General features: G+C 50.0%; 1 protein-coding gene across 1 annotated transcript in view; it reads left to right on the top strand.

Annotated features, from left to right (window-relative positions):
- Positions 1-25,772, top strand: part of LOC116939096 (LIM/homeobox protein Lhx1) — a 59,498-nt gene that overhangs the window by 11,419 nt on the left and 22,307 nt on the right. Inside the window, exon 2 of the mRNA XM_032947049.2 lies at positions 13,536-13,849. Coding sequence (XP_032802940.1) covers positions 13,536-13,849 — 314 coding nt within the window. The remainder of the gene's footprint in view (positions 1-13,535; positions 13,850-25,772) is intronic.

Below are 25,772 nucleotides of genomic sequence, written 5' to 3'. Positions count from 1 at the left end.
AATGAAAGCACAAAATGTGTTGGGTCCACGGTCGGTTTGGCAGGAGAGACGAGTCCGCCGTCCCCGCCCAGTGCTTCCACGCTGTGCCGTCCGCCTCTGACGGGGAGATTTGCGTCGCTCGCCGTCACAGACACCTCGGAAACTCGCCCCTTGTGCCGTCACAGCGAGGATGGTGCCGTGACTGCCGCGTGGCACCGCCACGCTTGGCGGCAACTCCGCACGTTGTACGTTTCAATTTGCGCGTGCTGGGGTATTGTTTATTATATATATTTGTATTTTTTTTTAATATATTTTTTGGCTTCAACGGGCTCACCCGTGTTTTGAATCAACTAGCCTTTGCCAGTAACAACATGGTGGTGATCCGGCAGCGTGTTTAACAAGCCTGTCTTTTTTTTTTGCTGATGAGACTCAGAAAGTCGAAACCGCCCAATAGGGGTTTGCTTGCTTCGCTTGCTCTGTTTAAGCAAATGCTGCGTGAATATATTGGTCTGCGATGCCAATGAACTGCTCGACTAAAAATAGATACCTATTGTTTTTACGTGCGGGACAATACACTTCTGCTTATACAGTTGCGTTATAAGCTGACAATAATACACAACTATCGCTGCTGCACATGTCACTACTGCTGCGTCGTCTCACTACTGCTACACGTCTCACTACTGAGTCGTCTCACTACTGCTGCACGTCTCACTACTGCTGCACGTCTCACTACTGCACGTCTCACTACTGCGTTGTCTCGCTACTGCTGCACGTCTCACTACTGCTGCACGTCTCACTACTGCTGCACGTCTCACTACTGCTGCACGTCTCACTACTGCTGCACGTCTCACTACTGCTGCAGTCTCACTACTGCTGCGTCGTCTCACTACTGCTACACGTCTCACTACTGAGTCGTCTCACTACTGAGTCGTCTCACTACTGCTGCACGTCTCACTACTACTGCGTCGTCTCACTACTGATGCACGTCTCACTACTGCTGCACGTCTCACTACTGAGTCGTCTCACTACTGCTGCAGTCTCACTACTGCTGCACATCTCACTACTGCTGCACGTCTCACTACTGCTGCACGTCTCACTACTGCTGCATGTCTCACTACTGCTGCACGTCTCACTACTGCTGCACATCTCACTACTGCTGCATGTCTCAATACTGAATCGTCTCACTACTGCCTCGTCTCACTACTGCTGCACGTCTCACTACTGCTGTACGTCTCACTACTGAGTCGTCTCACTACTGCTGCACGTCTCACTACTGATGCATGTCTCACTAGTGCTGCACGTCTCACTACTGCTGCACGTCTCACTACTGCTGCACATCTCACTACTGCTGCATGTCTCAATACTGAGTCGTCTCACTACTGCGTCGTCTCACTGCTGCTGCACGTCTCACTACTGCTGTACGTCTCACTACTGCGTCGTCTCACTGCTGCACGTCTCACTACTGATGCACGTCTCACTACTGCTGCACATCTCACTACTGCGTCGTCTCACTACTGAGTCGTCTCACTACTGCGTCGTCTCACTACTGCTGCACGTCTCACTACTGCTGCACGTCTCACTACTGCGTCGTCTCACTGCTGCACGTCTCACTACTGATGCACGTCTCACTACTGCTGCACGTCTCACTACTGCTGCACGTCTCACTACTGAGTCGTCTCACTACTGCTGCACGTCTCACTACTGCGTCGTCTCACTACTGCGTCGTCTTACTTAGGCCTCGGCAAGGTAAGGTAAAAGGTAAAAAGCAACGAGCCTACCTTTACCCGACCTTTTACCCTATACAAATTACTCTATTACAGGGTAATTACTGGGGTACTACACATGACAAAGGTTTACAACAGGTAAATGCGCTTTATTCATATAGAATACTCTCGAATCGGGCGTTGAGGCTGTCGACGACATCGTCCTCCATAACTTCAACGTCCCAGTCGCCTTGGTCGATGACGATCTCATCAACAACCTGATCAAACTTGATTTGGAGCTTTCGTGACTGCAGGAATTACTCTTTGGTTCTTTCGGTAAAGTCACGTAGAAAGAAAAATTAATTAAATAATAGCATACAACGTTTCGATTGCAACACAAGCAATCATCATCCGGTACGAATGAAAGAGAATAAAAAACATAGTAAACTTAGAAATATACAGCACAAATACAGCACAGAGAGTCGGCGAACACAACAGTCAACACCCCGCCTGGTTGATTAACGTTCTTCCAAAGATTGCTAAATTTGAGAGAGAGACAAAACACAGACACGGAGACACACAGACAGAGAGAGATAACACAGAGACAAAGATCCCCCGTATGGCCTTAACAGACTGTAGGGGCAAGTGTTGTTGGCGAGCACCTATGAAGGCCGGATCGGTACACGAGGGGATGGGTGGCCAGCACCACGCCCAACCGCCTTTGTCTCCTTAGTGGCAATGTTTACACACCGCACCAGGTACTCATTTGAGGCTGAGTCGACCTAGGCGAGGCCCGGGACCGGTTCAGATAATCGTCACTGGGTGTTGGCCGTGAGCGGGAATCGAACCCGAGTCGCCAGGTTCATAGCGCAGCGCGCTAACCGCTACACCACCGCTCCCCACATAACACAGAGACACACAGAGACAGACACACACATAGGCATCCTCGGACGAACGACGGGCAATAAGATCCTGCGCCGCTCCGGCCCGGTTAGACGGGGGACCTCCAGGCGGCGGGCCGCGATCCACGAGCGCTAGCACGTTGCACTGGATGAAGAGCCTCGTTGACAGCGACCGGCGAACGCACGTGAACTCACGCCCGGCTCCGCTATTCGCAGGGAGTTGACGTCGCCGGCGCTCCCAAGTAGTCGCGGGCCATCTTGTAGTGAGTGGGCAGGGAGCAGCTCTTTGCGAAGGGGCCACCACCGCATTAGGTCAATGAAGGCGCTGGCGGTCGTGACGCCCGTGCTCGGAAAACGATCGACTTCATCGCCGTCGTCGATGGAGCTGCCGACGTTGCTGAACAGGGCGCTGAACAGCGACCGCTCCTCCATATGGGCAGCGACTGCCGCAACCAGCTCGGCCTTCATCCCCGTCGCGGTCAAGGACTCATCCATCGCTCTAAGCGCGGCTGCACCGCGATCGCAATCACGGATCAGGCGCTCCGTCGTCACCGGCACGAGATCCAATGTCGACTGGCGGTCCGCCGTCAACGAGGTCGTGACTTGGCGCGGCATTCGCACGAACGCTGTCACGCCCTCGATGTTCGCCCTCTGCAGTTCAGAGAAAGCACCGACGCCCGGTCACATCCTGGAAGCGCGCCATGATAATGTCCAATGGGACACGCTTCTTGATGGTAAATTACCTTACTTTGCCGAGGCCTAGTCTCGCTGCTGCTGCACGTCTTACTACTGCGTCGGTCTGCGTGGTTCTATTTCAAGGCTCTGCGTTGCGTTTTCGAGTTGTGTTACCGCTTGTTAGTCGGCGTGATGTCCGACGTTTCGCTTCCACGTGCTGGGAGTTTACCCGGGGACTGCAGTGGCATGCAACGCTGTGTGATCAAGAGGGAAACGTGGAGCCGTTTGGTTAAGTTCACGAAGAAGGTCCCAACCCGGTGGTGCGAAACGTCGGACATTATACCGAACAACACGTAGCAGCACAACCCCAAACACAAAATCGGAGAGGTATGCATTGTTGACTCATAATTGATGTTTGGGTCAGATCGCGTGAGTGCAATGTGTCCGTACAGCCTCCTCCACCCGACACAGACAATTAATAAAGGTGTCATCTGATAAACAAACGTGATTCATTACCGTGTTCAGCACACCGGTATGTCGAACAACAGACCCACTGGTTTGCGACTGAAGCAGTAATAAATTGGCACTTTTTATTTCTAGTGACAGCTTTATTATGAATTGGCTATGTGTGGTGGTGAAGGGTGTACAACACACACACACACATCCTCCTCCTCACAGGATCTGACGCCAAAGCTTCAATTATGATGAATAATTTTGGTAGCGAAAGTCGAAGCGTTGGGTATACTGTAGTACTATATGTCTAGTTTAGACCGAAAACAATAATACGGGAGACCCATTGTTTGACAGGGCTGACACTTTGAGACGAGGCTCTAAAGAAAGTTGTCTCTGGTGTGGACCAATCAGTTACAAAGACAATGCAAATATAATCAGAGCATGTTTTTTTTGCGTGTTCACCGCAAGTATCTGTGTGGTTAACGCAAACAGGTTTCCTTGAAATTGGTTACTGTTTGGCGTTTTAACATCTGAACGCCTCCTTTTTTATTGCCAGAGAGGAGAATACCTCTTGTTTTACGCGTATGGATATCGAAGACTTTGGTCGGCATCGCGCGCGGGCGATTAGCCGAGTGATTTTATTTTTGTCTTACGCGAGCACGTGTATCTCGTTATCAACAACCTAGGCAAGGCATACGTTGGTCGCGAATAAATGAATTGATTGTATACGATTTTCCATGCGCTCGTCAGTGCTTTAACCGAAATTGAAGTTACGCTGTGAGGTACAGCGATGAGAATTGTATTTAGATAAAGAGCGCAGAATGACGTGACCCGCACATCCGATTAGCGCGGTTGGCGACGTACGGTGTGAAAGAAGGTCAACATACACACATACTCCATTGTTCTCGATAGCTGCTCGCCTGTGCTTTACGTATCCACCGCAGCGTGTTGCTTGACACGATACCTGACGAGTCTCTCTGCTTGTACAGTTCCATTTGCCGCGTTCCACTCACGAGAGCTCCCGTTGCGCGGCGCGAAACGTCGGACATAATGCGAACCAACGCGCCGCGGTGCAAGCCGAAAGGACATCGGCGGGCGAGTCGCTACTCAAAGCGATCGACCACTGTCACTCCGCGTGTCTGCATGGGTCGGTCGTGGTGGTTGTTTGACCATAACCTCGCCACGCTGGTCAGTTGCGGTTTGATGTTTGAAGTCTGAGCCCCTGGCTCGGTTCTGGGCTTCATAGCCCAGTGTCAGTGCGCGGCCACCTTACCGCCGCTCCGCAATCTCCACCTTACTCGGATTCTTTTCTTCTGATTCTTAGCGAAGATCTCAGCGTGTTCGACCTCTCCACCTAAGGATTTGTTCAAATCACCTTTGAGTCTCTCGACATTTTAGCACTTTGAGTTTTTGGTTGCACCTTCCCCCGGCACCTTCCCCCGGCACCTCCGATGAGCGTGGGGTCGGCTACGTATGGTGCGAAAGAAGTTCAACATACGTACAACCGAAGTGATGTATATTGTGTGCTCACTCATTCTGCCTGCCATTCAGCGTTGTCCATTGTACAGGCTAATTGTCCGACTCTGGGCCATCTCGCCACGTCGACATTTCTTCTCATCATTATTATTATGATTATTATTTTAGTCCATCACACGATAAGCTTTGCGGACCAGCACTTACTATCCAGCAGCGTTTGTTCAGCACACAAACTCTGTTGGTGGAGGCTTTGACCTTTCGGATGTCGCTAACAACGTGCAAGCTTGTTGTACAAACACTGGTGGGTTGCCAGGTGTCCAGTATATGATTAGTAGGCCTAGCACGGTTCGCTAGGGTTAGCACGTGAGTACGTAGCACGATTGGCTAAGCACGGTACGAAATAAGTTCAACATACAGTACATACATACGCACAAGAGCGCTCCAACCGATTTGGAGCTAAAGCTAACACTGGGCTGGACGAACTAATGCTCGAACATTCGCTTTTCTAAAGACAAAGATCCCCCGCATAGCCTCAACAAGACTGTTGGGGCAAGTGCTGTTAGCGAGCACCTATGAAAGCCTGAAACAGCACACGAGGAAGAGGATGGCCAGCAACCACGCCCGACCGCCTTTGTCTCCCCGCCCTGCAGTGCTGATGTATACACGCGCTGCACTGGTGCTCATTTCTATGGCAGAGTTGACCGAGGGGAGGCCCAATTCCGGTTCAGATAGTCGTCACCGATGTTGTCTTTGAGTGGGAATCGAAATCATGGCACAGTGCGCTAACTACTCTTCCACCGCTCCTCTAAGACATGCCCTCTCTGTCACGCAAACGTTAAAACAGCACAACCGCATTTGGCAAAACTAAATACATTATATGATAATAGGTTTTTCCCCTTTTTTCTGGCAACAAAACAGGTGTTAAGATGTTAAAACACCAAACTGAAACCTTTTACAAGAAATCATGTCTGCATTAACCACAATACTTGTGGTCAGAATACAAGCAATAAAACGTGCTCCGATAATATATGCATTGGCCTTGAAAGAGATTGGTCCACACCAGAGACAGCTTTCTTTTGAGCATCGTCGCAAACGGTGTTAGACCAGAGGACGCCAAAAGGCGAACAGCACAAAGACAATGCCACTATCAGAGTAATGAGAGCTCGGGGGTGAGTATCTACATCATGGGACCTCCTTTGCCAGTACCAAAATATGATCATAGGTTTTTCCCCTTTTTTTTCTGGCAACAAACATTATAGGTGGGCATAGCGCTGGGCATCTATTGAAGCGCGCCCTGCACGCCTCTCACACACACAGCGTGGGGTAGTAAATTAATCCAGCAGTGGATTGACAAAAGAAAAATCTCTCTACACTGGTTACTGCAATGCAGCTCTGTGTCGACGTAATGCCGTTGTCGGGACGCAATTGTTTCGCTACAAACCGCAGGCATTGTTAATGACACAGTTTAGCCCGAAGTGGTTCTGATCGTCTTCTCCTGTGCACTCGGATGGCGAACGAGGCTCTCTCTCCTGTTGCTGGGGATGATCGGGCCTTTGTTGTTGTTGTTTTTTTTAGCCGGCGCAGTTTCTCAAGACGACTAATCAGGCAATCGGAGTCACGAGAGTTACTAAAATCTCTCTCCTTGAAAACTCATCTCTCGGTAAAGTCACGTAGGTATAAAATAAATAAATATAAATCACGACGTTTCGATCGCAACACAAGCGGTCGTCGTCAGGCGGGAAAGATATAATCCAGCAGTGGAACTGCGTGACTTTACCCACGTGACTTTACCCACGTGATTTTACCCAGGAGCAGAGCCAGGATTTCAGGCCGGGGTGACATTCAACAAATTTTAATTTCAAGAATGATTAGAGAGTCAGGCTGTTGAACTAGACGCCATCGGTTGGCGACACACTCTGACAATGCAGTTGCACGGAGTCCGCCAGACCGAGTGTCGTACACTTATACGCAGAATGTCACCCCTGTCACCCCCCCCCCCCCCCCCCACGGCTCCGCCCCTCACTTTACCGAAAGCATCAAAGAGTATGGATTCCTGCAGTCACGAAAGCTTCAAATCAAGATTGAAACTCATCTCGTTAAATTGGCCCCCTCGTTCCGACTGTTTTTTTCCCCGTTTATACTTTCTGTGTTTTACTTTGCCTGCTCTTCCGTACGCGGCTGCATTGTGGGATCTGGAGACGCGACGCGCCTCGTGCACTCAAATTACCGTGAAGCCATCACCCCTCGCTATACGGCGACTCGATATACGGGATTTCTAAACGCGGACAACTTTTCGCGGACGTGTGTCTGCTCCGCATATCCAGTGGATGTCCGTGTTTATTATTGATTATGATTAGCGTCAGGGTGCATGATACAGTCGATCGGTACACGGTGAGGTGTCTTCATAACGTGCCCGTGTTTTAAAACTCAGGCCACGCGTTGTCCATGAAGTCCCTCTCTCCCGTGTGTGTGTGTGGCTCAACCCGCGCGGTGCACAGAGCTCCACTCACCTCGGCCAATGCACTTTGCATGCACACATTGGCCCGACTCAACGTGTGCGAGCGTCGTTTACGCATTTGCAACAGGTCCACTTTGAGGAGGACCGAACGTCCCAGTGGCTGTCCTTGATCTTCGGTGAAACAAAGTCTACGTCTCTACACACACACACTCTCAAATGTTTGCATGTATGTTGAACCTCTTGCACACCGTACGTAGCCAACCGTGCTAATCGGAGGCCCATCCGTGTGTTAAATTAAATCGGCTTTGCTTGGGATTTGATCGAACTCTGGGACCAGATTTTTGCCATGGTGTTGGTGTTCGTCAACATAATTGTGCTTGCCGACACAAACTCATCCGGGGTTGTGGTGCAGCCCACGTTTTCGCGTCCGTTGCTGTATGGCTACCTCTCTGATGTCTCTTCGGATTGTACCGCCGGGTTTATTTTGGCACGCGGGTCCGACGGTTCAGAGCTCCACGTGTCAGGAGCTTCTTGAGACACTGCCACATAGGCAGGCTCATGTATCTTCGGTAAGCCGTCCGAGTCTTTGGTGGAAAAGGCTACCGAAGGTACAAACGCTTGGCGCGACTGTGGCCATGCAAACCCCCGGCACGTACGGGCCGGAGAGTAAACCATGTAGTGTGCGCTCCTTCAGCGGAGGGGGGATATCAAAACTGCACGAACTCTCCCTGAAGCCCTCTCGTCGTGGCCAGCAGACCCTCGACATCGACGACTGGACAATTTGCTGTCACCGTGAGCAAGAATAGCGTAGTTCCCGAGGAGTCTTGCGGCCCGTGGAGCGAAACGTCGGACGCACATCGGAGCAAAATACTGCTTGTAATGTACACACTTAGTTGGTAAGAGGGTCATGTCTAATACGACGAGGCACATGTCACTGTGAAGATAGGTCACAGATCGTCAACCGCGTTGCTTCATTTGTGTGTAGCGTGGCGCGCTGCGCTACGAACCCGGCGGCCCGAGTTCCATTCCCGCTCACGGCCACCACAAGTGACGATTATCTGAGCCGGACATGGGCTTCCCCTTGGTCGACTCAGCCTCAAACGAGCATCTGGCGCGCTGTGCAAACATCGCCACTCGGACGGGCGTGCGCCGTGCTGAACTTCATAGGCGCTTGCTAACAGCACTTGTCCCACAATTATTTTAAGGCTATACGGGGGAATCTTTGTCTTTATCTTAGTAAGTGTCCTTCAGTTTGACACGTGGCAGGCTTTTGCGACAAACACAGGTTTTTTTTGGGTTAGATCGCGTAAATGTGTCGTTAAAACCCGCCACCATCCGACACAGCCAACTAGTAAGGGTTGTCACGTAAACAGAACGTGGCCATTTCGTCACTGGTACAGCACTAACCGGTGTGTTAGAGAGCCAAGCCACAACATTTACAATCCGAGTAACGACGTTTCGCCAGTAATTACAACAAGCTTCATCATGGCGACAGGCCAGGAATAAGTTTCCTTCACCCTGCAATCCACAACCGGAGCGAAATGCTGCGGTGGAAGAAGCCCGCGATTAGTTTTTTTTTTCATTTGGGGAGAGGGGTTGGTGATGGTGGTGGTGTTGGAGCGTCCCCCCCCCCCCCTCCCCATCCAAGCCTCGTTGCGCGCGACATCTGTGCACACTGCGCCAGGCGCGCGCGTTGCGGCTTACGGCTCTCGCTCGCCGTGGCGCTCACACGCTCGCGAGTACCCGCTACTGTGAGCGTGTGCTCACCCCTCCTCCCCCACCCATCCATCCATCCATGCCACATTCAAGCCACCCCCCGCCAAAGCCAAACACCCCCCCCCCCCCGCTTGTTAAATTCCCTTCCTCTCTGCCACCCCCCCACACACACGCACGTCGGCACCACCCACCCATCAAAATCAAACGCCGAATCAAAAGGTCTCGGCGTGGTTTACAATACACAACGAAAAGCCCACTTGAGCTTTTTCTTTTTGTTTTTGTAAAGAGGTGCCACTGTTAGCGTGTGATCGGTAATTCGCAGTTAACGAACGGGCAAATATAAACTCGGTAAATCCACTGCGTGTGATCCTCCAGCTGCGACGCGCACGTGCAGCACCAGCACATCCCACGCGCGCGCTCGGATCGCCCACGTGGGTTTGAAGAGACACCAAAGACAAAGATCCCCCGCATGGCGCCGGCAGACGGTTGGGGCAAGTGCTGTTAGCGAGTAGCACCTTTGAAGCCTGGTACGGCACACGAGGGGGTGGGTGGCCAACAACCACGCCCTACACCTCCTTCTTCTCCGCAGTGGCGATGATTGTACTACACACCGCACCCAGGTACTCATTTGAGACCGAGTCGACATAGGGGAGGTCCAGGACCGGTTCAGATAATCGTCACCGGTGTTGGCCGTGGGCGGGAATCGAACTCGGGTCGCCGGATTCGTTTCGCAGCGCGCTAACCGCTGCACCACCGCTCCACCGTCATGCCCCGCAACGATTTGGGGAAGCTGCCCTCTTATCCCGGTAGTGGGGATTGACAAAAGTGGTTCCGATTTATATCGGACAGTTTTTTTTTTTATATAAATTTGGGTAAAGTTTTCCCGACGTACATTTCATTTCAGTTTCATTTCAGTTTCATGTATTTGGTCTAGCCCTGTGAGCCATTCGGCTCTTGGATCGGGTGCAACCGCAACAAACAAAAAAACATGAACAAGAAAACATCTTAAAGTGACTTTGTGTGACTGTGCAAACAGAAAATCCAGGAAAAAACAGCAAAATATTCCAGAAAAGGCACCGTACACCAACGCTGTGTGCAAAAATCCCAGTGGGATGCAAGTCAAACAACATACATGATTTATAGAGGTGCCATTGTGTCGACCAACTTCCACGCGCCCATGTGCGCTTGCATGCTGCTGCGAAACAGCTGGATACAAAGAGGACACTGATTATTCGTGCCCACCCAAGTAGTTGCGGGGGACAGGGGTGGTGGGCAGTTCACGTGGGAGCGCATTTGTCTTTGGTGTCAGCGACGCAAATGTTACGATGTGCATAGTTCACGCCGAGCGCCGGCACTCTGTCACGACTTTCAGCCGGAGAGGTTCATGCACTCCTTGAGCTGACGATACCCTGCAGCACAAATAAGTTCAAGTGAAGAGCTCTTCGTGTTTAACGCGGGCATTGTTGATTCACAGTTCACGTTGGATTCCATTGTCGTGTAGATATCATGTAGCGTTTAAGCATAACCCTCCACCACCAGAGAGCACCGATCACAAAGTGCGTCACGTGGGCGCAACTATGCAAAGCGAACAAAGTTTGTTTTGTCAATTATGTCCGACGTTTCGCTGTAGTATACAGCCAGCGTCGTCTGGTGTTGACAAAAGCTCTACTCCTCCCGCGGGCGTTCTTGATGTCCTGGTGGAACTGTGGCACAGTAGTGAATGCCCCGCGCAATGGACCAGGCTCCCTGAGTTCGATCACTGGCAATGGCTCACGTAAGTGGCAAGTTTATACCTGAACCGATCCTGGTCCTCCCTCTTCACAATCCACGTTGACGAGTTTGGTGTGATGTATATAGTCAAAACTACCACGATGACCGATGTGACGTGGAGGAGGAGGCCTTCATCCAGCAGTGGATTGACAAAGGAATGCAATAATTACTTTAAATTACTCATAGTCTTCCTCTTACGTGAAGTTCCATAAGTCTGGCGGTGCAGATGTTCTAATATGCAGGTCAACACGACAGAATTCATGAAAAACTTTTGGTGGTTATCACGCCCAAAAATCAACAATTATAGCCAGAGACACTTATGCATCATATTATCTTACCACCACTAATGTCTGGGTGTTTATGTGTGGGGGAAACGGTAGCGTATACACATGTCGAACGTTTTTCGCACCGTACGTAGCCAACCGTGATAATCGAAGTGCAGTGGTTAGGACACTGCGCCACGAACCCGGCCACCCGAGTTCGATTCCCGCTCACGACCAATAACGGTGGCAATTATTTGATCGGTTTCCCTGGGCCTATGTACCGTGCCGGTCTTCACTGGCGCTCGCTAACAGCGTTTGCCCCAACAGCCTGCCAAAGCTATGGGGGAGATCTTTGTCTTGTTTTTATTTCTTAGGGGAGCGGCAGTGTAGCGGTTATCGCGTCGCGCTACGAACCGATTCCCACTCACGACCAGTAACGATTTTATTTTTTCTTACCGGTCTGTGTCCCTTCCCTAGGTAGACCCAGGCTTCAAAAACATTAGTGCCGGTGCGCTGTGTGAACATCAACAGCGGGGAGACAAAGTCGGCCGCGCGTGGCGTGGGCCCACGCAACCCGCTTTGTGTGCTCGCTAACAGCACGTGCCAAACCAGTCTGTTAATTGAAAAAAAAGCCTACACGGGGGATCTTTGTCTTTGTGTCTATGTCTCGTCCTCTTCATTTTCTTAGTAATATGTGTTACTCTTTCTTTAACACACACACCCCCCGTCTTTATTTAAGGCCTCGACACAGAGGCATTGGGTCTCTGTATGTCTATGTTGTGTGTGTCTCTCTCTCTGTGTGTCTCTGTGTTGTCTCTCTCTGCTTGTGTGTCTGTCTGTGTGTCTCCGTGTCTGTGTTTTGTCTCTCTCTCTCAAATTAAGTTCTACCTGATGACGGTTGCTTGTGTTGCAATCGAAACGTCGTACTCTATTACTTTATTTATTTTCTTTCTACGTGACTTTACCGAAATAACCAAAAATATATAATTGTTCTTTTTCCCGCAATTTCAATGCATGGTGTACAGACTTTCGCAACAATGCAGTAGTATGCTACATCACTGATGTTTGGGTCAGATCTCGTCAGTGAAATGTGTGTCCTACACTCTGCTCCATCAGACGTAGCCAGATAGCTCGTTCTCCAACACACTGGCGTGCTGAAGCAGCGATACATTGCCAACTTTATAAATTGGCTGTGTCGGGTGGAGGAGGGTACACGACACACTTTTTACTTACGAGACCTGACCCAAAATCAATTATGAATCAGTGTGCAGCCTTTATTACGCACCGGTTGTTTTTTTAGTGTTCACTTTGCGTCGTCTTTATTTGAATGCAGTAAATGCGATTCTTGCTAACGACCTCGTTGGTTTGTAACACACGCGCACGCGAGCGTGGTTGTGTTTGTTTTTTTATGGAGGCAGCACATTGCCACGTGTGTTGTGTGAACTTCGCGCGAGACACAGGTGGTGGTAGTTCTGGTGGTGGTGGTGGTTGTGGTGGTGGTGGTGGTTGTGGCGATCATCACCACGCGTCGCTCTTGCCTCTGTTCGTGTGTCCTCCCACTTGCATCCGTTCCTGTTTATGTCTACTACTGTCTCTCATCTCTTGACGTCTCGCTGCATGTCACTGCATTTCTCCATCCGCCTCTCTCTCTCTGTGTCATCTATCCCACACAACATCTCTCTAACTTTCTCTGACTATGTTACTGTATGTATGCATCTGTCTTTGTCTCTCTCGCCCATGTTTCACTCTCTGTATTCCCCCCATGTCTCCCTCTCTCATTTTACATCTCTCCGTATGAACTTTCTCCAAGTTCGTCGATCTCTCCGCGCATCCTCCCTGCATCTAAAAATATATACACACACACACATCTCTGTGTCTCTCTTACTCTCTCGCTCTGTTACGTTCTGCCACTCGTTGTATTGCCATCCCTCTGTCCGTCTACATCGGGGTTCTTTACACAACGTGAGTGTGTGCGCGTCGCCGCACGTTTGCAACCATTGGGGTTTGACAGCACGTCAGGGGGCCGCACTAAAGTCCACCAGGTGGCCGCCAGGAGGCCCGCGGGCAATTAAGAACACCGCTCTTCATCTCTCGTCGTCCTCTGCCTGCACTCCCCCCCCCGACCCCGTTTACCCCACAGGCGCTTCGGCCCCAAGTGCGCGGGCTGCTCCCAGGGCATCTCGCCCAGCGAGTTGGTGCGCAGGGCACGCGAGCGAGTCTACCACGTGGCGTGCATGACGTGCGCGCTCTGCGGCAAACAGCTGCGCACCGGCGAGGAGCTCTACATCCTGCCCGGGGGGGCCTTCCTCTGCAAGGAGGACTACCTGGCCTCCGGGCCCCCCCTCGACCCCGCCGCCGCCGCCGCCGCAGCAGCAGCAGCCCACGGCTCGGCCGGCAGCAGCGGCGGAAGCCCCTCGGACGCGGCGCCCCTCCGAGACACCGGCGTCAGATCGGGTGAGTCGATCGATCGCCCACAAACCAGGAGCAAGAGTAGCTAGGTATGTTGTAGCTAGGTATGCAGTAGCTAGGTATGTTGTAGCTAGGTGTGTAGTAGCTAGGTGTGTAGTAGCTAGGTATGTTGTAGCTAGGTATGTAGTAGTAGCTAGGTGTGTAGTAGCTAGGTATGTAGTAGCTACGTGTGTAGTAGCTAGGTATGTAGTAGCTAGGTGTGTAGTAGCTAGGTATGTAGTAGCTAGGTATGTAGTAGCTAGGTGTGTAGTAGCTAGGTATGTAGTAGCTAGGTGTGTAGTAGCTAGGTGTGTAGTAGCTAGGTGTGTAGTAGCTAGGTGTGTAGTAGCTAGGTGTGTAGTAGCTAGGTGTGTAGTAGCTAGGTGTGTAGTAGCTAGGTGTGTAGTAGCTAGGTGTGTAGTAGCTAGGTGTGTAGTAGCTAGGTGTGTAGTAGCTAGGTGTGTAGTAGCTAGGTGTGTAGTAGCTAGGTGTGTAGTAGCTAGGTGTGTAGTAGCTAGGTGTGTAGTAGCTAGGTATGTTGTAGCTACGTGTGTGGTAGCTAGGTGTGTGGTAGCTAGGTGTGTGGTAGCTAGGTGTGTGGTAGCTAGGTGTGTGGTAGCTAGGTGTGTAGTAGCTAGGTGTGTAGTAGCTAGGTGTGTAGTAGCTAGGTGTGTAGTAGCTACGTGTGTAGTAGCTACGTGTGTAGTAGCTAGGTGTGTAGTAGCTAGGTGTGTAGTAGCTAGGTGTGTAGTAGCTAGGTATGTAGTAGTTAGGTATGTAGTAGCTAGGTGTGTAGTAGCTAGGTGTGTAGTAGCTAGGTGTGTAGTAGCTAGGTGTGTAGTAGCTAGGTGTGTAGTAGCTAGGTGTGTAGTAGCTAGGTGTGTAGTAGCTAGGTATGTTGTAGCTACGTGTGTGGTAGCTAGGTGTGTGGTAGCTAGGTGTGTGGTAGCTAGGTGTGTGGTAGCTAGGTGTGTGGTAGCTAGGTGTGTAGTAGCTAGGTGTGTAGTAGCTAGGTGTGTAGTAGCTAGGTGTGTAGTAGCTAGGTGTGTAGTAGCTACGTGTGTAGTAGCTAGGTGTGTAGTAGCTAGGTGTGTAGTAGCTAGGTGTGTAGTAGCTAGGTGTGTAGTAGCTAGGTATGTAGTAGTTAGGTATGTAGTAGCTAGGTGTGTAGTAGCTAGGTGTGTAGTAGCTAGGTGTGTAGTAGCTAGGTGTGTAGTAGCTAGGTGTGTAGTAGCTAGGTGTGTAGTAGCTAGGTGTGTAGTAGCTAGGTGTGTAGTAGCTAGGTATGTAGTAGCTAGGTGTGTAGTAGCTACGTGTGTAGTAGCTAGGTGTGTAGTAGCTAGGTGTGTAGTAGCTAGGTGTGTAGTAGCTAGGTGTGTAGTAGCTATGTGTGTAGTAGCTATGTGTGTAGTAGCTAGGTATGTAGTAGCTAGGTATGTAGTAGCTACGTGTGTAGTAGCTAGGTATGTAGTAGCTAGGTATGTAGTAGCTAGGTATGTAGTAGCTACGTGTGTAGTAGCTAGGTGTGTAGTAGCTAGGTATGTAGTAGCTAGGTGTGTAGTAGCTAGGTGTGTAGTAGCTAGGTGTGTAGTAGCTAGGTATGTAGTAGCTAGGTATGTAGTAGCTAGGTATGTAGTAGCTACGTGTGTAGTAGCTAGGTGTGTAGTAGCTAGGTATGTAGTAGCTAGGTGTGTAGTAGCTAGGTGTGTAGTAGCTAGGTGTGTAGTAGCTAGGTGTGTAGTAGCTAGGTATGTAGTAGCTAGGTATGTAGTAGCTAGGTATGTAGTAGCTAGGTATGTAGTAGCTAGGTATGTAGTAGCTACGTGTGTAGTAGCTAGGTGTGTAGTAGCTAGGTGTGTAGTAGCTAGGTATGTAGTAGCTAGGTGTGTAGTAGCTAGGTATGTAGTAGCTAGGTATGTAGTAGCTAGGTGTGTAGTAGCTAGGTATGTAGTAGCTAGGTGTGTAGTAGCTAGGTATGTAGTAGCTAGGTATGTAGTAGCTAGGTATGTAGAAGCTACGTATGTAGTAGCTAGATATGTAGTAGCTAGGTATGTAGTAGCTAGGTATGTAGTAGCTAGGTATGTAGTAGCTACGTATGTAGAAGCTACGTATGTAGTAGCTAGATATGTAGTAGCTAGGTATGTAGTAGCTAGGTATGTAGTAGCTAGGTATGTAGTAGCTACGTGTGTAGTAGCTACGTGTGTAGTAGCTAGGTATGTAGTAGCTAGGTATGTAGTAGCTAGGTATGTAGTAGCTACGTGTGTAGTAGCTAGGTATGTAGTAGCTAGGTATGTAGTAGCTAGGTATGTAGTAGCTAGGTATGTTGTAGCCAGGTATGTAGTAGCTACTACATATGTAGTAGCTAGGTATGTAGTAGCTACGGGCCCCGCACTTTCGTGCCCCCCCCCCCCCCCCCCCCGCGCTAAACGCTTTCAAGCTATCGCTTTCGGTTCGGTGATTCTGCACTTGCTCCATCACAATAGTACTATACCGCCTTCAACTTTTATGAACGACTGGGTGTTTAAGGTTAGCGATTTGTCGTATTATCTGGCTGTATAGCGAGTGAAAAAATACAATTACCTTATTATGCAAGTAAAAAAAATAGTCTTTTAATAAGTCCGTGCTTTTTCAATTCATGGCCCCTTTATAACATATCCTACAGGCCCCGCACTAGCTTAATCCGGCACTGATGCCACCACTCCCCGCCCCATCCCCCCCATGCCCCCCTCCCCTCCACCAACCCCTCTCATCCCCTCCACCATCCCCTCTCATCCCCTCTCCCCTCCACCAACCCCTCTCATCCCCTCCACCAACCCCTCTCATCCCCTCTCCCCTCCACCAACCCCTCTCATCCCCTCCACCAACCCCTCTCATCCCCTCTCCCCTCCACCAACCCCTCTCATCCCCCTCCACCAACCCCTCTCATCCTCTCTCCCCTCCACCAACCCCTCTCATCCCCCTCCACCAACCCCTCTCATCCCCTCTCATCCCCTCCACCAACCCGTTTCATCCCCCTCCACCAACCCCTCTCATCCCCTCTCCCCTCCACCAACCCCTCTCATCCCCCTCCACCAACCCCTCTCATCCTCTCATCCCCTCCACCAACCCCTTTCATCCCCCTCCACCAACCCCTCTCATCCTCCCACACCCCCCTTCTCAACGCCCCTCCACCAACCCTCCTCCACCGACCGTACATGCATGGCCGCTGCTGGATGTCGCCGTCTGTATTTACGCCGTTTGCTTGCTTGTCTGGCACAAGCGCCGCCGCTTTGTAGTCGTTGTTGTTGTGGGTCGGGCGTGGTTGCAGGGCAACCCATCATCCTCTCGCGTGCCGTGCCGGACTTCAGAGGTGCTGCTCGCGAACAGAACTTGAACCAACAGTCCCGTTAAGGCTGCACGGGGGATCTTTGTATTCTCGTTTTATTGTGTGGAGCGGTAGCGTAGCGGTCAGCGCTACGCTGCGCTACGAACCCGGCGACTCGAGTTCGATCCCCGCTCGCGGCCAACACCGGTGACGATTTTATGAACCGGTACTGGGTCTCCCCTAGGTCGACTCAGCCTTTAACGAGTACCTTGTGCGGTGTGTAAGCATCAGCGGTGTGGAGACAAAGGCGGCCAGGCGTGGTGCTGGCTACCCACCGCCTCGTGTGTCGTGCCGCCCTTCATAGGTGCTCGCCTTTGCAAAGTCAGGTTCACACCTGGTCAAATAGTTGGGATCTGCACGGCGATTTGTAGATACGTACACGTAGGCATTAGCGAACTGCGATTGGTTGTTATCATCATCCTGAGTGCACTGTTCAATGGCCTTGTTGCGCAAATACTCTCGCTCAGATGTGGACAAGGCAGTTGCGGGCAACTATGAAGTTGCGCGAGTTTGAGAGCGAAAGGTTGCGCAACTGATCGCTCAGGTGTGAACCCGGCGTTATGTCGGTGAGGAGCGGTGGCGCACTTGTTAGCGCACTGCGCTACAACCCCCCCCCCCCCCCCCCCCCACCGCCACGTGGCACCTTAGTTCGATTCTCGCTCGCCGTCAACACGAGTGGTTATTATCTGAATCGGCCCAGGGGGTACCCCCGAGGTGAACTCAGCATTAAAGGGGTACCTGGTGACGGTGTTAAACCCGTCGGTATAACTACTCGCGAGACAAACTCTGCGAATAAAAGTTATACAGGTCTGGTGCTCGCTCCCCCGACTGTTAGTTTCTTTGAAGAACGAGTGCTTCTTTTTAATTATTATCATCCAGAGACGTGCTCGAGCGAATTGCCCGACGTCAACAAAGCCGGTCACACCAGTCAATTAGATGGGCCTCCGACCGCGGTCTATGCACAGCGTGCATGCGGTGAGTGAATCACTCCGCTGGGCAGCGTTGCGTCGTTTTTTTTATTTCACACGAAACGGTTTCAATTCAGGGATGTGCAATTGTCACGCTTGCTCGGAAAGAATACTGCCGTACGGATACTGCTGTGCTGGTGAGTTTTGTAGATATCGGTGCAGGAGTTTTTGTATAGTTCTTGATGACACACGAAGTGATCTCAGACCGGCCCGGTACTATCGTTCAATATTTCCCGAGGCCATAGTAAAAGAGAGCCTGGCGGATTATTGTGACCACGTGCAGCGAGGCATTTGTGGCATTGTTTTACATAAGAGCAATAGATACATCTGTTCCACACCACATATTTCAATATAATATACTGTATGTAAACACTTTTACTCGATAATCTCTGACAGCCAACATTCGGTAAACCTTAAAACTGTGCTTCCGATACGCTACGTGTAATTAGAATAATTGCCGGTATATATAATGAAAAACATTCGAAAATAAACATCAGAGCACGTTGCAAGAACACACGTAGATTGAACAAACTCAACGTGTGCTCTTATAAATGCATATTTACAAATATTTGATCAAATTCTCATTTCGATCGCTGTACAAGTTCGCATAGTTATACGCACTTTATAAGGGTAGCAGGTCTCCCATGACACAGGTTCACCTGTTGGTCCCCTCTGGGAATCTCACCTGGTTATTTGACTCGGCTGCAGTGACGTATGGTCAAAGCAACCCTCACGACCGACGTGGCGTGGGCGAGCCTTCATCAAGCAGTGGATTGTCAAAGGGCTGCACGTGGCACCATATCATCATCATATTCATCATCATCATCATCGACACCTCCCTCGTCACTCTCACAACATTCTCAACCCAGTTCGTCCCCAGCAATGCCCGAAAATAAAAAAAAATACCTGTTAATGCAGTATATCATTGACGACGTTTCGGGCAATGGCCTTTCCTCACAACAGCTCGCGACTGCGATTAATCGCCCCGGGTTCAATCTCGGTCTTTTCTAACTAAAGCAGAGCCACCGCTTCGTGGCATCTCGCCGCGTGTCCGTGTCCGTTCCCCTGCGCGGTGGCTTCATTCCTGGAGACCCACCTGGAGACCCACCACGCTACGCATTCTTTATGATTACCACCACCCTTCCCCGGTCATTTACAAATTAAACAACGTTATCTGGTCATGCTGCTGCTGCGTGGGAAGTGGTGCACAAGCACAACTACCAGCAACAACAAAATTCGTTAATGACACCGTGGCCCTTAAAAGGAAAATCGTGTGTTATGCGACGTTTTGAGCAACGGCGAACCCAATAATCGGCCGATAACTTTATTAATGTAGAGAGGACCGCAGAGCTTGGAGGGAGGCATTTGGTGCCGGCTCACCGCTCGGCTGCCTTCCCGCTTGTGTCTGCCACCTCCTCGTGTCTCTGAGTCCGTTCTGTCTCTTCGAAAGGGAGCCTACGTGATGCGACGTGTGCCAAGTTGGGATAATTATTATTATTGTTATTATTATCACGGTATTTGTATTGGGTCAGACGCGCCGTTCAGGATCTCTATTACGGCTGGGGTTTGGGACAGTCGAACAGAAAGCCGTTTGAAAAATTTGTGATAAAACCTCCAAACGTTCTTGTATCCTACACACGTGCGTGTGGTTTAATAGTGCGATAGAATGTTGTCCTCAGTGGTATACAGATTCACCCCCCCCCCTTTGGCGATTCGATTAATTTCCACCAAGCAAAGTTGTGAATCGATGTAAATATCGATTCTTTCAGATATTTTATGTTGCCGGCGTCTGCCTTGGATCGCTTATCGATTGTTTTATTTGCTTTGTCAGTCTTGTATGTAGGATTGAGTTCGCTCAATTTAGCCTACATGTATCGTGCGCATATTATTTAAATCGATCGGTGTCATTGAACAATCGTATAACGACCACATACTCAACGACAAATAGCAGGATGCTCACACAAATGTGTGTGAGCATCCTGCTATGGATGCTCACACACAAATGTGCGTGAGCATCTTGGGCCTCCCCCTGGGTCGGCTCAGCCTTTTAATTGAAAACTCATTTCTTTAGAACTGATTTTGATTTTTAGTTTATTTCCTTTCCCCGCACCTCCGACTAGCACGGCTGGCTACGTACGGCGCGAGCGAAGCCCGGCATACATACAAACATACATGGTGCGGTGCATAAACATCAGTGCCGGGGAGACAAAGGCGACCGTGCGTGGTGTTGGACGAAAATCCCATTAGTGTGCGCTGCCGGCATATTATGGGTGTTCGCTAAGACCGCTTGCCCCCAATGGTCTATTATTGTATTTGTCCCACGTAGTGGTTGTCGCAGTACGCGATGAACCCGGCCGCTTGAGTTGGATTCCTGTGCCGCGGCTAACATCAGTGGCAAGTGCAGTAACAACTTGTCCTGGGGCCTGTCCTAAATCGCCTTCAATGAGCCCAGCTTTTCCTCGCTTTGAGCGGGTTCGATTCGTATGATTTTGCGTAAATGCGGATAACCTATTTCTACCAGTGCCGGATTAAGCTAGTATAAAAATAACGTTAATATTAAAACACACATTTTTTTACTTGCATAGGTAATGTAATTGTATTTTTTCATTTGCTATACAGCCAGCTCATACGACAAATCGCTAACCTACCTCCTTAAACACCCAGTCGTTCATAAAAGCTGAAGGCAGTATAGTACTATAGTAATAGAGCAAGTGCAGAATCACTGAACCGGAATTGATAGCTTGAAAGCGTTTAGCGCGGGGCCCTTGAAAGTGCCGGGCCCTTGAAAGTGCGGGGCCCGTAGCTATATATATTTAGCTACATTGGCTACTACGATAATCCGGCACTGCTATACGCGGGTTGAATTCACTCACGCGACCATGCGGTCGGACTCGGCAGGCAGCGGCGGTCTCTTCGTGCGGTTTCGCTTTGTGCGTCCCCGTTTCTTTGGAACGCATCTACTGCGCAAAGCGAGGGCAACATGTAGCTAGTGCGGTGTGTAAACAAACGTCGCAATCTCTAGACGGCTGTTCGCGGGTGATGTTTTTTTTTGTCTGCATACATTGTGATATTTTTTTTTTTAAAACGCATAATCTCCGACGCGCATTGGACAAAGACTCCCAGCAAAACAAAATAATATAGTTTCGTTTAACGATTAAACATTGAAGTGCGCGCAAATGTAAATTCGACTTATCAAAGGCGCTCTAAACTCCCGTCGATGAGCAAATCAGCCAAGTGCATTCATGGAGCATCGAAACACTGTCAAAAACAAAGATCCCCCGTGTAGCCTCAACAGACACTGTGGGGCAAGTGCTGTTAGCGAGTCGCACCTATGACGGCCGGCACGGCACACGAGGGGGTGGGTGGCCAGCACCACGTCCAGCCGCCTTTGTCTCCCCAGTGGCGATGTTTACACATCGCATCCGGGTACTCATTTGAGGCTTAGTGGACCTAGGCGAGACCCAGGACCGATTATGATAATCGTCTGTGGTGTCGGCCGTGAGCGGGAATGGAACTTCGTTTTCCGGGTTCGTAGCGCAGCGCGCTAACCACTACACTACCGCTCCCCCTTTCTATACACTATATACACACACACACAAGGTACAATAATTGTACCCGCAAAAGGCTGATTGTGAGCAAATAACATCCTCGCAATGCGCCCGATCTCGGAAGCAAAGCAAAACGGAGTCTGGGTGGTGTGTGGGTGACCACCGCTGTTGCACAAGCGGTGGGGTGGAGGGGGTTTGCTGGGTGGCCGTGTCAGGCTTACGTGCGTCTCAGCAGAGGGGAGTGCAGTCGAATTTGTTGCGCTGGACTTGGGCACTCGGGCGTCTGTGCTCTGCCCGGCGGCTTCACCACCGACCCCGCGCTGAACGTCGGGATGACGTTAGCAGTGGTTGTTTTCACGACGCGATGCGCTCCGAAACCGGTTAACCGACGAGTTCGTGTTCCCGGCCACGGCGAACATCAGTGGGGAGTCAACAAACTGAACTGACCGGGAGTGGTAAAGTATGTTCAAATAATCTCTCGCGGACCAACAGGACGTTGTTAGGGGGGGGGGGCTCATCCAGCAGTAGACTGGCAGAACAAGTTCCGTACACACGCGCGCGTGCATGAAAGAATCGAGGATTCATGCGCTTGATGGCAGCACAGCGATATGTTCACGGGCTAAATGGCAGTGTCGAGGCCTGCTAGCCACGACCAGAGAGTCCTTCAGGAGAGAGGTTGGTGGAGCTTTGCTCTTCCTCGTTCATTAGAAGCAGCGCGGGCTGATTAACAATGTGGTGCCTAGCTTGCTGGGGTCGCGTTGCCAAAGTCGCTCTGTGATGGCTCGTGGCTTTGATTAAATGATATACATTTTTTAAAACTTTTTTTTTAAACACGCTTTTATGAAATGTATTAAAAAGTTTAAATGCTCCACGACTCCAGGAAGTGGCCCCGAAGCTTGCCATAACGTTAACAACCGTGGGCGATTACAGCCAACGTCAGTTGACCGTGAACAATTAGACACAAGCCGAAACATAACATAGAAAGAAGAATGTAAAAAAAACCACACAATTTACGATAGAATATAGTATTGTCATCAGTGAGACATAAGTATACCAAGTTTGCAGTCGATACCACATTGGGAAGTGGGTTAAATTTGAGTTATAATATTTGAGGATACAACAACAACAGACAGAGTGAGTTAAATAAAAGCGTGTAATAATAAAAAACACGTTTAAGGAGATGTGAGCATCGGCTTGGTGTTGCTCTGATGAGGTTGATGGTTATACACCACTGGTGTCTGCGAGGAGGAGGAGGAGTGTCAAAGGGAGGAGGTGCGATGTTTGGATCTCGAATGGGAAGTTTAATTCTGCACCTCCGCGCCCCTGCACTGTGCTCGCGCGGATGCAGCTCTCTGTACATGCGATGTGTGCTCTACATGCAGCAGAATGTACTCTGTGTGTACCCTGTGTGTACTCTGTGTGTACTCTGTGTGTGTGTACTCTGTGTGTGTGTACTCTGTGTGTACTGTGTGTGTACTCTGTGTGTACTGTGTGTGTACTCTGTGTGTGTGTGTGTACTCTGTGTGTGTGTGTACTCTGTGTGTACTCTGTGTGTGTGTACTCTGTGTGTACTCTGTGTGTGTGTGTACTCTGTGTGTACTCTGTGTGTGTGTACTCTGTGTGTACTCTGTGTGTACTCTGTGTACCCTGTGTGTACTCTGTGTGTACTCTGTGTGTGTGTGTACTCTGTGTGTACTTTGTGTGTACCCTGTGTGTGTGTACTCTGTGTGTACTCTGTTTGTGTGTACTCTGTGTGTGTACTCTGTGTGTACTCTGTGTGTACTCTGTGTGTGTGTACTCTGTGTGTACTCTGTGTGTACCCTGTGTGTACTCTGTGTGTACCCTGTGTGTACCCTGTGTGTACTCTGTGTGTGCGCTGTGTGTGCTCTGTGTGTGTACTCTGTGTGTACTCTGTGTGCTCTGTGTGTACCCTGTGTGTACTCTGTGTGTACTCTGTGTGTACTCTGTATGTGTGTACTCTGTATGTGTGTACTCTGTGTGTACTCTGTGTGTGTGTACTCTGTGTGTGTACTCTGTATGTGTGTACTCTGTGTGTACTCTGTGTGTGCTCTGTATGTGTGTACTCTGTGTGTACTCTGTGTGTACTCTGTGTGTAATCTGTGTGTACTCTGTATGTGTGTACTCTGTATGTGTGTACTCTGTGTGTACTCTGTGTGTACTCTGTATGTACTCTGTGTGTACTCTGTGTGTACTCTGTATGTGTGTACTCTGTATGTGTGTACTCTGTGTGTACGCTGTGTGTACTCTGTGCGTGTACTCTGTGTGTGTGTACTCTGTGTGTGCTCTGTGTGTGTGTACTCTGTGTGTACTCTGTGTGTACTCTGTATGTGTCTACTCTGTGTGTACTCTGTGTGTGCTCTGTGTGTACTCTGTGTGTACTCTGTATGTGTGTACTCTGTGTGTGCTCTGTATGTGTGTGCTCTGTGTGTACTCTGTGTGTACTCTGTGTGTGTGTACTCTGTGTGTGTACTCTGTGTGTGCTCTGTGTGTGTGTACTCTGTGTGTACTCTGTGTGTACTCTGTATGTGTGTACTCTGTGTGTGCTCTGTATGTGTGTACTCTGTGTGTGCTCTGTGTGTGCTCTGTGTGCACTCTGTATGTGTGTGTGCTCTGTGTGTACTCTGTGTGTGTGTACTCTGTATGTGTGTGTGCTCTGTGTGTACTCTGTGTGTACTCTGTGTGTGTGTACTCTGTGTGTGCTCTGTGTGTGCTCTGTGTGTGCTCTGTGTGCACTCTGCACGTGTGCACTCTGTAAGTGTGTGTGCTCTGTGTGTACTCTGTGTGTACTCTGTGTGTGTGTGTGTACTCTGTGTGTATTCTGTGTGCACTCTGTGTGTGCACTCTGTATGTGTGTACTCTGTATGTGTACTCTGTACGTGTGTACTCTGTATGTGTGTACTCTGTACGTGTGTACTCTGTACGTGTGTACTCTGTATGTGTGTACTCTGTACGTGTGTACTCTGTGTGTACTCTGTACGTGTGTACTCTGTGTGTACTCTGTACGTGTGTACTCTGTGTGTACTCTGTACGTGTGCACTCTGCATGTGTGTACTCTGTACGTGTGTACTCTGTACGTGTGCACTCTGTACGTGTGTACTCTGTGTGTGTGTACTCTGTACGTGTGCACTCTGTGTGTACTCTGTACGTGCGTACTCTGTACGTGTGCACTCTGTACGTGTGTACTCTGTGTGCACTCTGTACGTGTGCACTCTGTGTGTACTCTGTACGTGTGCACTCTGTACGTGTGTACTCTGTGTGTACTCTGTACGTGTGCACTCTGTGTGTACTCTGTACGTGTACACTCTGTACGTGTGCACTCTGCATGTGTGCACTCTGTACGTGTGTACTCTGTATGTGTGTACTCTGTACGTGTGTACTCTGTACGTGTGTACTCTGTACGTGTACTCTGTATGTGTGTACTCTGTACGTGTGTACTCTGTATGTGTGTACTCTGTACGTGTGTACTCTGTACGTGTGTACTCTGTACGTGTACTCTGTATGTGTGTACTCTGTATGTGTGTACTCTGTGTGTACTCTGTATGTGTACTCTCTTTGAATTGCTCCCAGGCGGCGTGTGAACAACTTTGGGGCCGTCCATAAATGACGTCACGCACCTGGGGGGGGGGGGGGGCAGACATTTGTGACGATGTGTAACGCGTCCCAAATCGCGTGACGTCATTTATGGACGGCCCCTTTGCCCAGCGTTCACAATTCGCAGACGAGGCGCGTTCGTGGCACAACAACAACAACAGCCTCCTCGGCACCTAGCGCCGCAATTGACTTTCCTTTTGCTGTCGTCTCTCCCGTCCATGCTCCTCCGTCTCTTCCTCGTTTCTTCCTTTCCGTGGGGAAACGGTGCATTTGTTTGGTTTTATTGTGGCGTACAGCGCCTTGAGTGGTAGTAACCTTGTAGTAGACAGGCGCTTTATTCGCGTAATGCAATTTAATTACGGTTCGCTATTGTGCCAGTGTCTCATAGGAACCTCCTCATGTTTATTATAGGTTACCGTGTAAGCACGTGCGGGAAG

Source organism: Petromyzon marinus, chromosome 5 (genome assembly GCF_048934315.1).
Source record: "Petromyzon marinus isolate PM22_M1 ecotype Great Lakes invasive population chromosome 5, UKy_Petmar_22M1.pri1.0, whole genome shotgun sequence".
Taxonomy (NCBI): Eukaryota; Metazoa; Chordata; class Hyperoartia; order Petromyzontiformes; family Petromyzontidae; genus Petromyzon; species Petromyzon marinus.
This window is presented reverse-complemented; position numbering and strand designations above follow the sequence as displayed.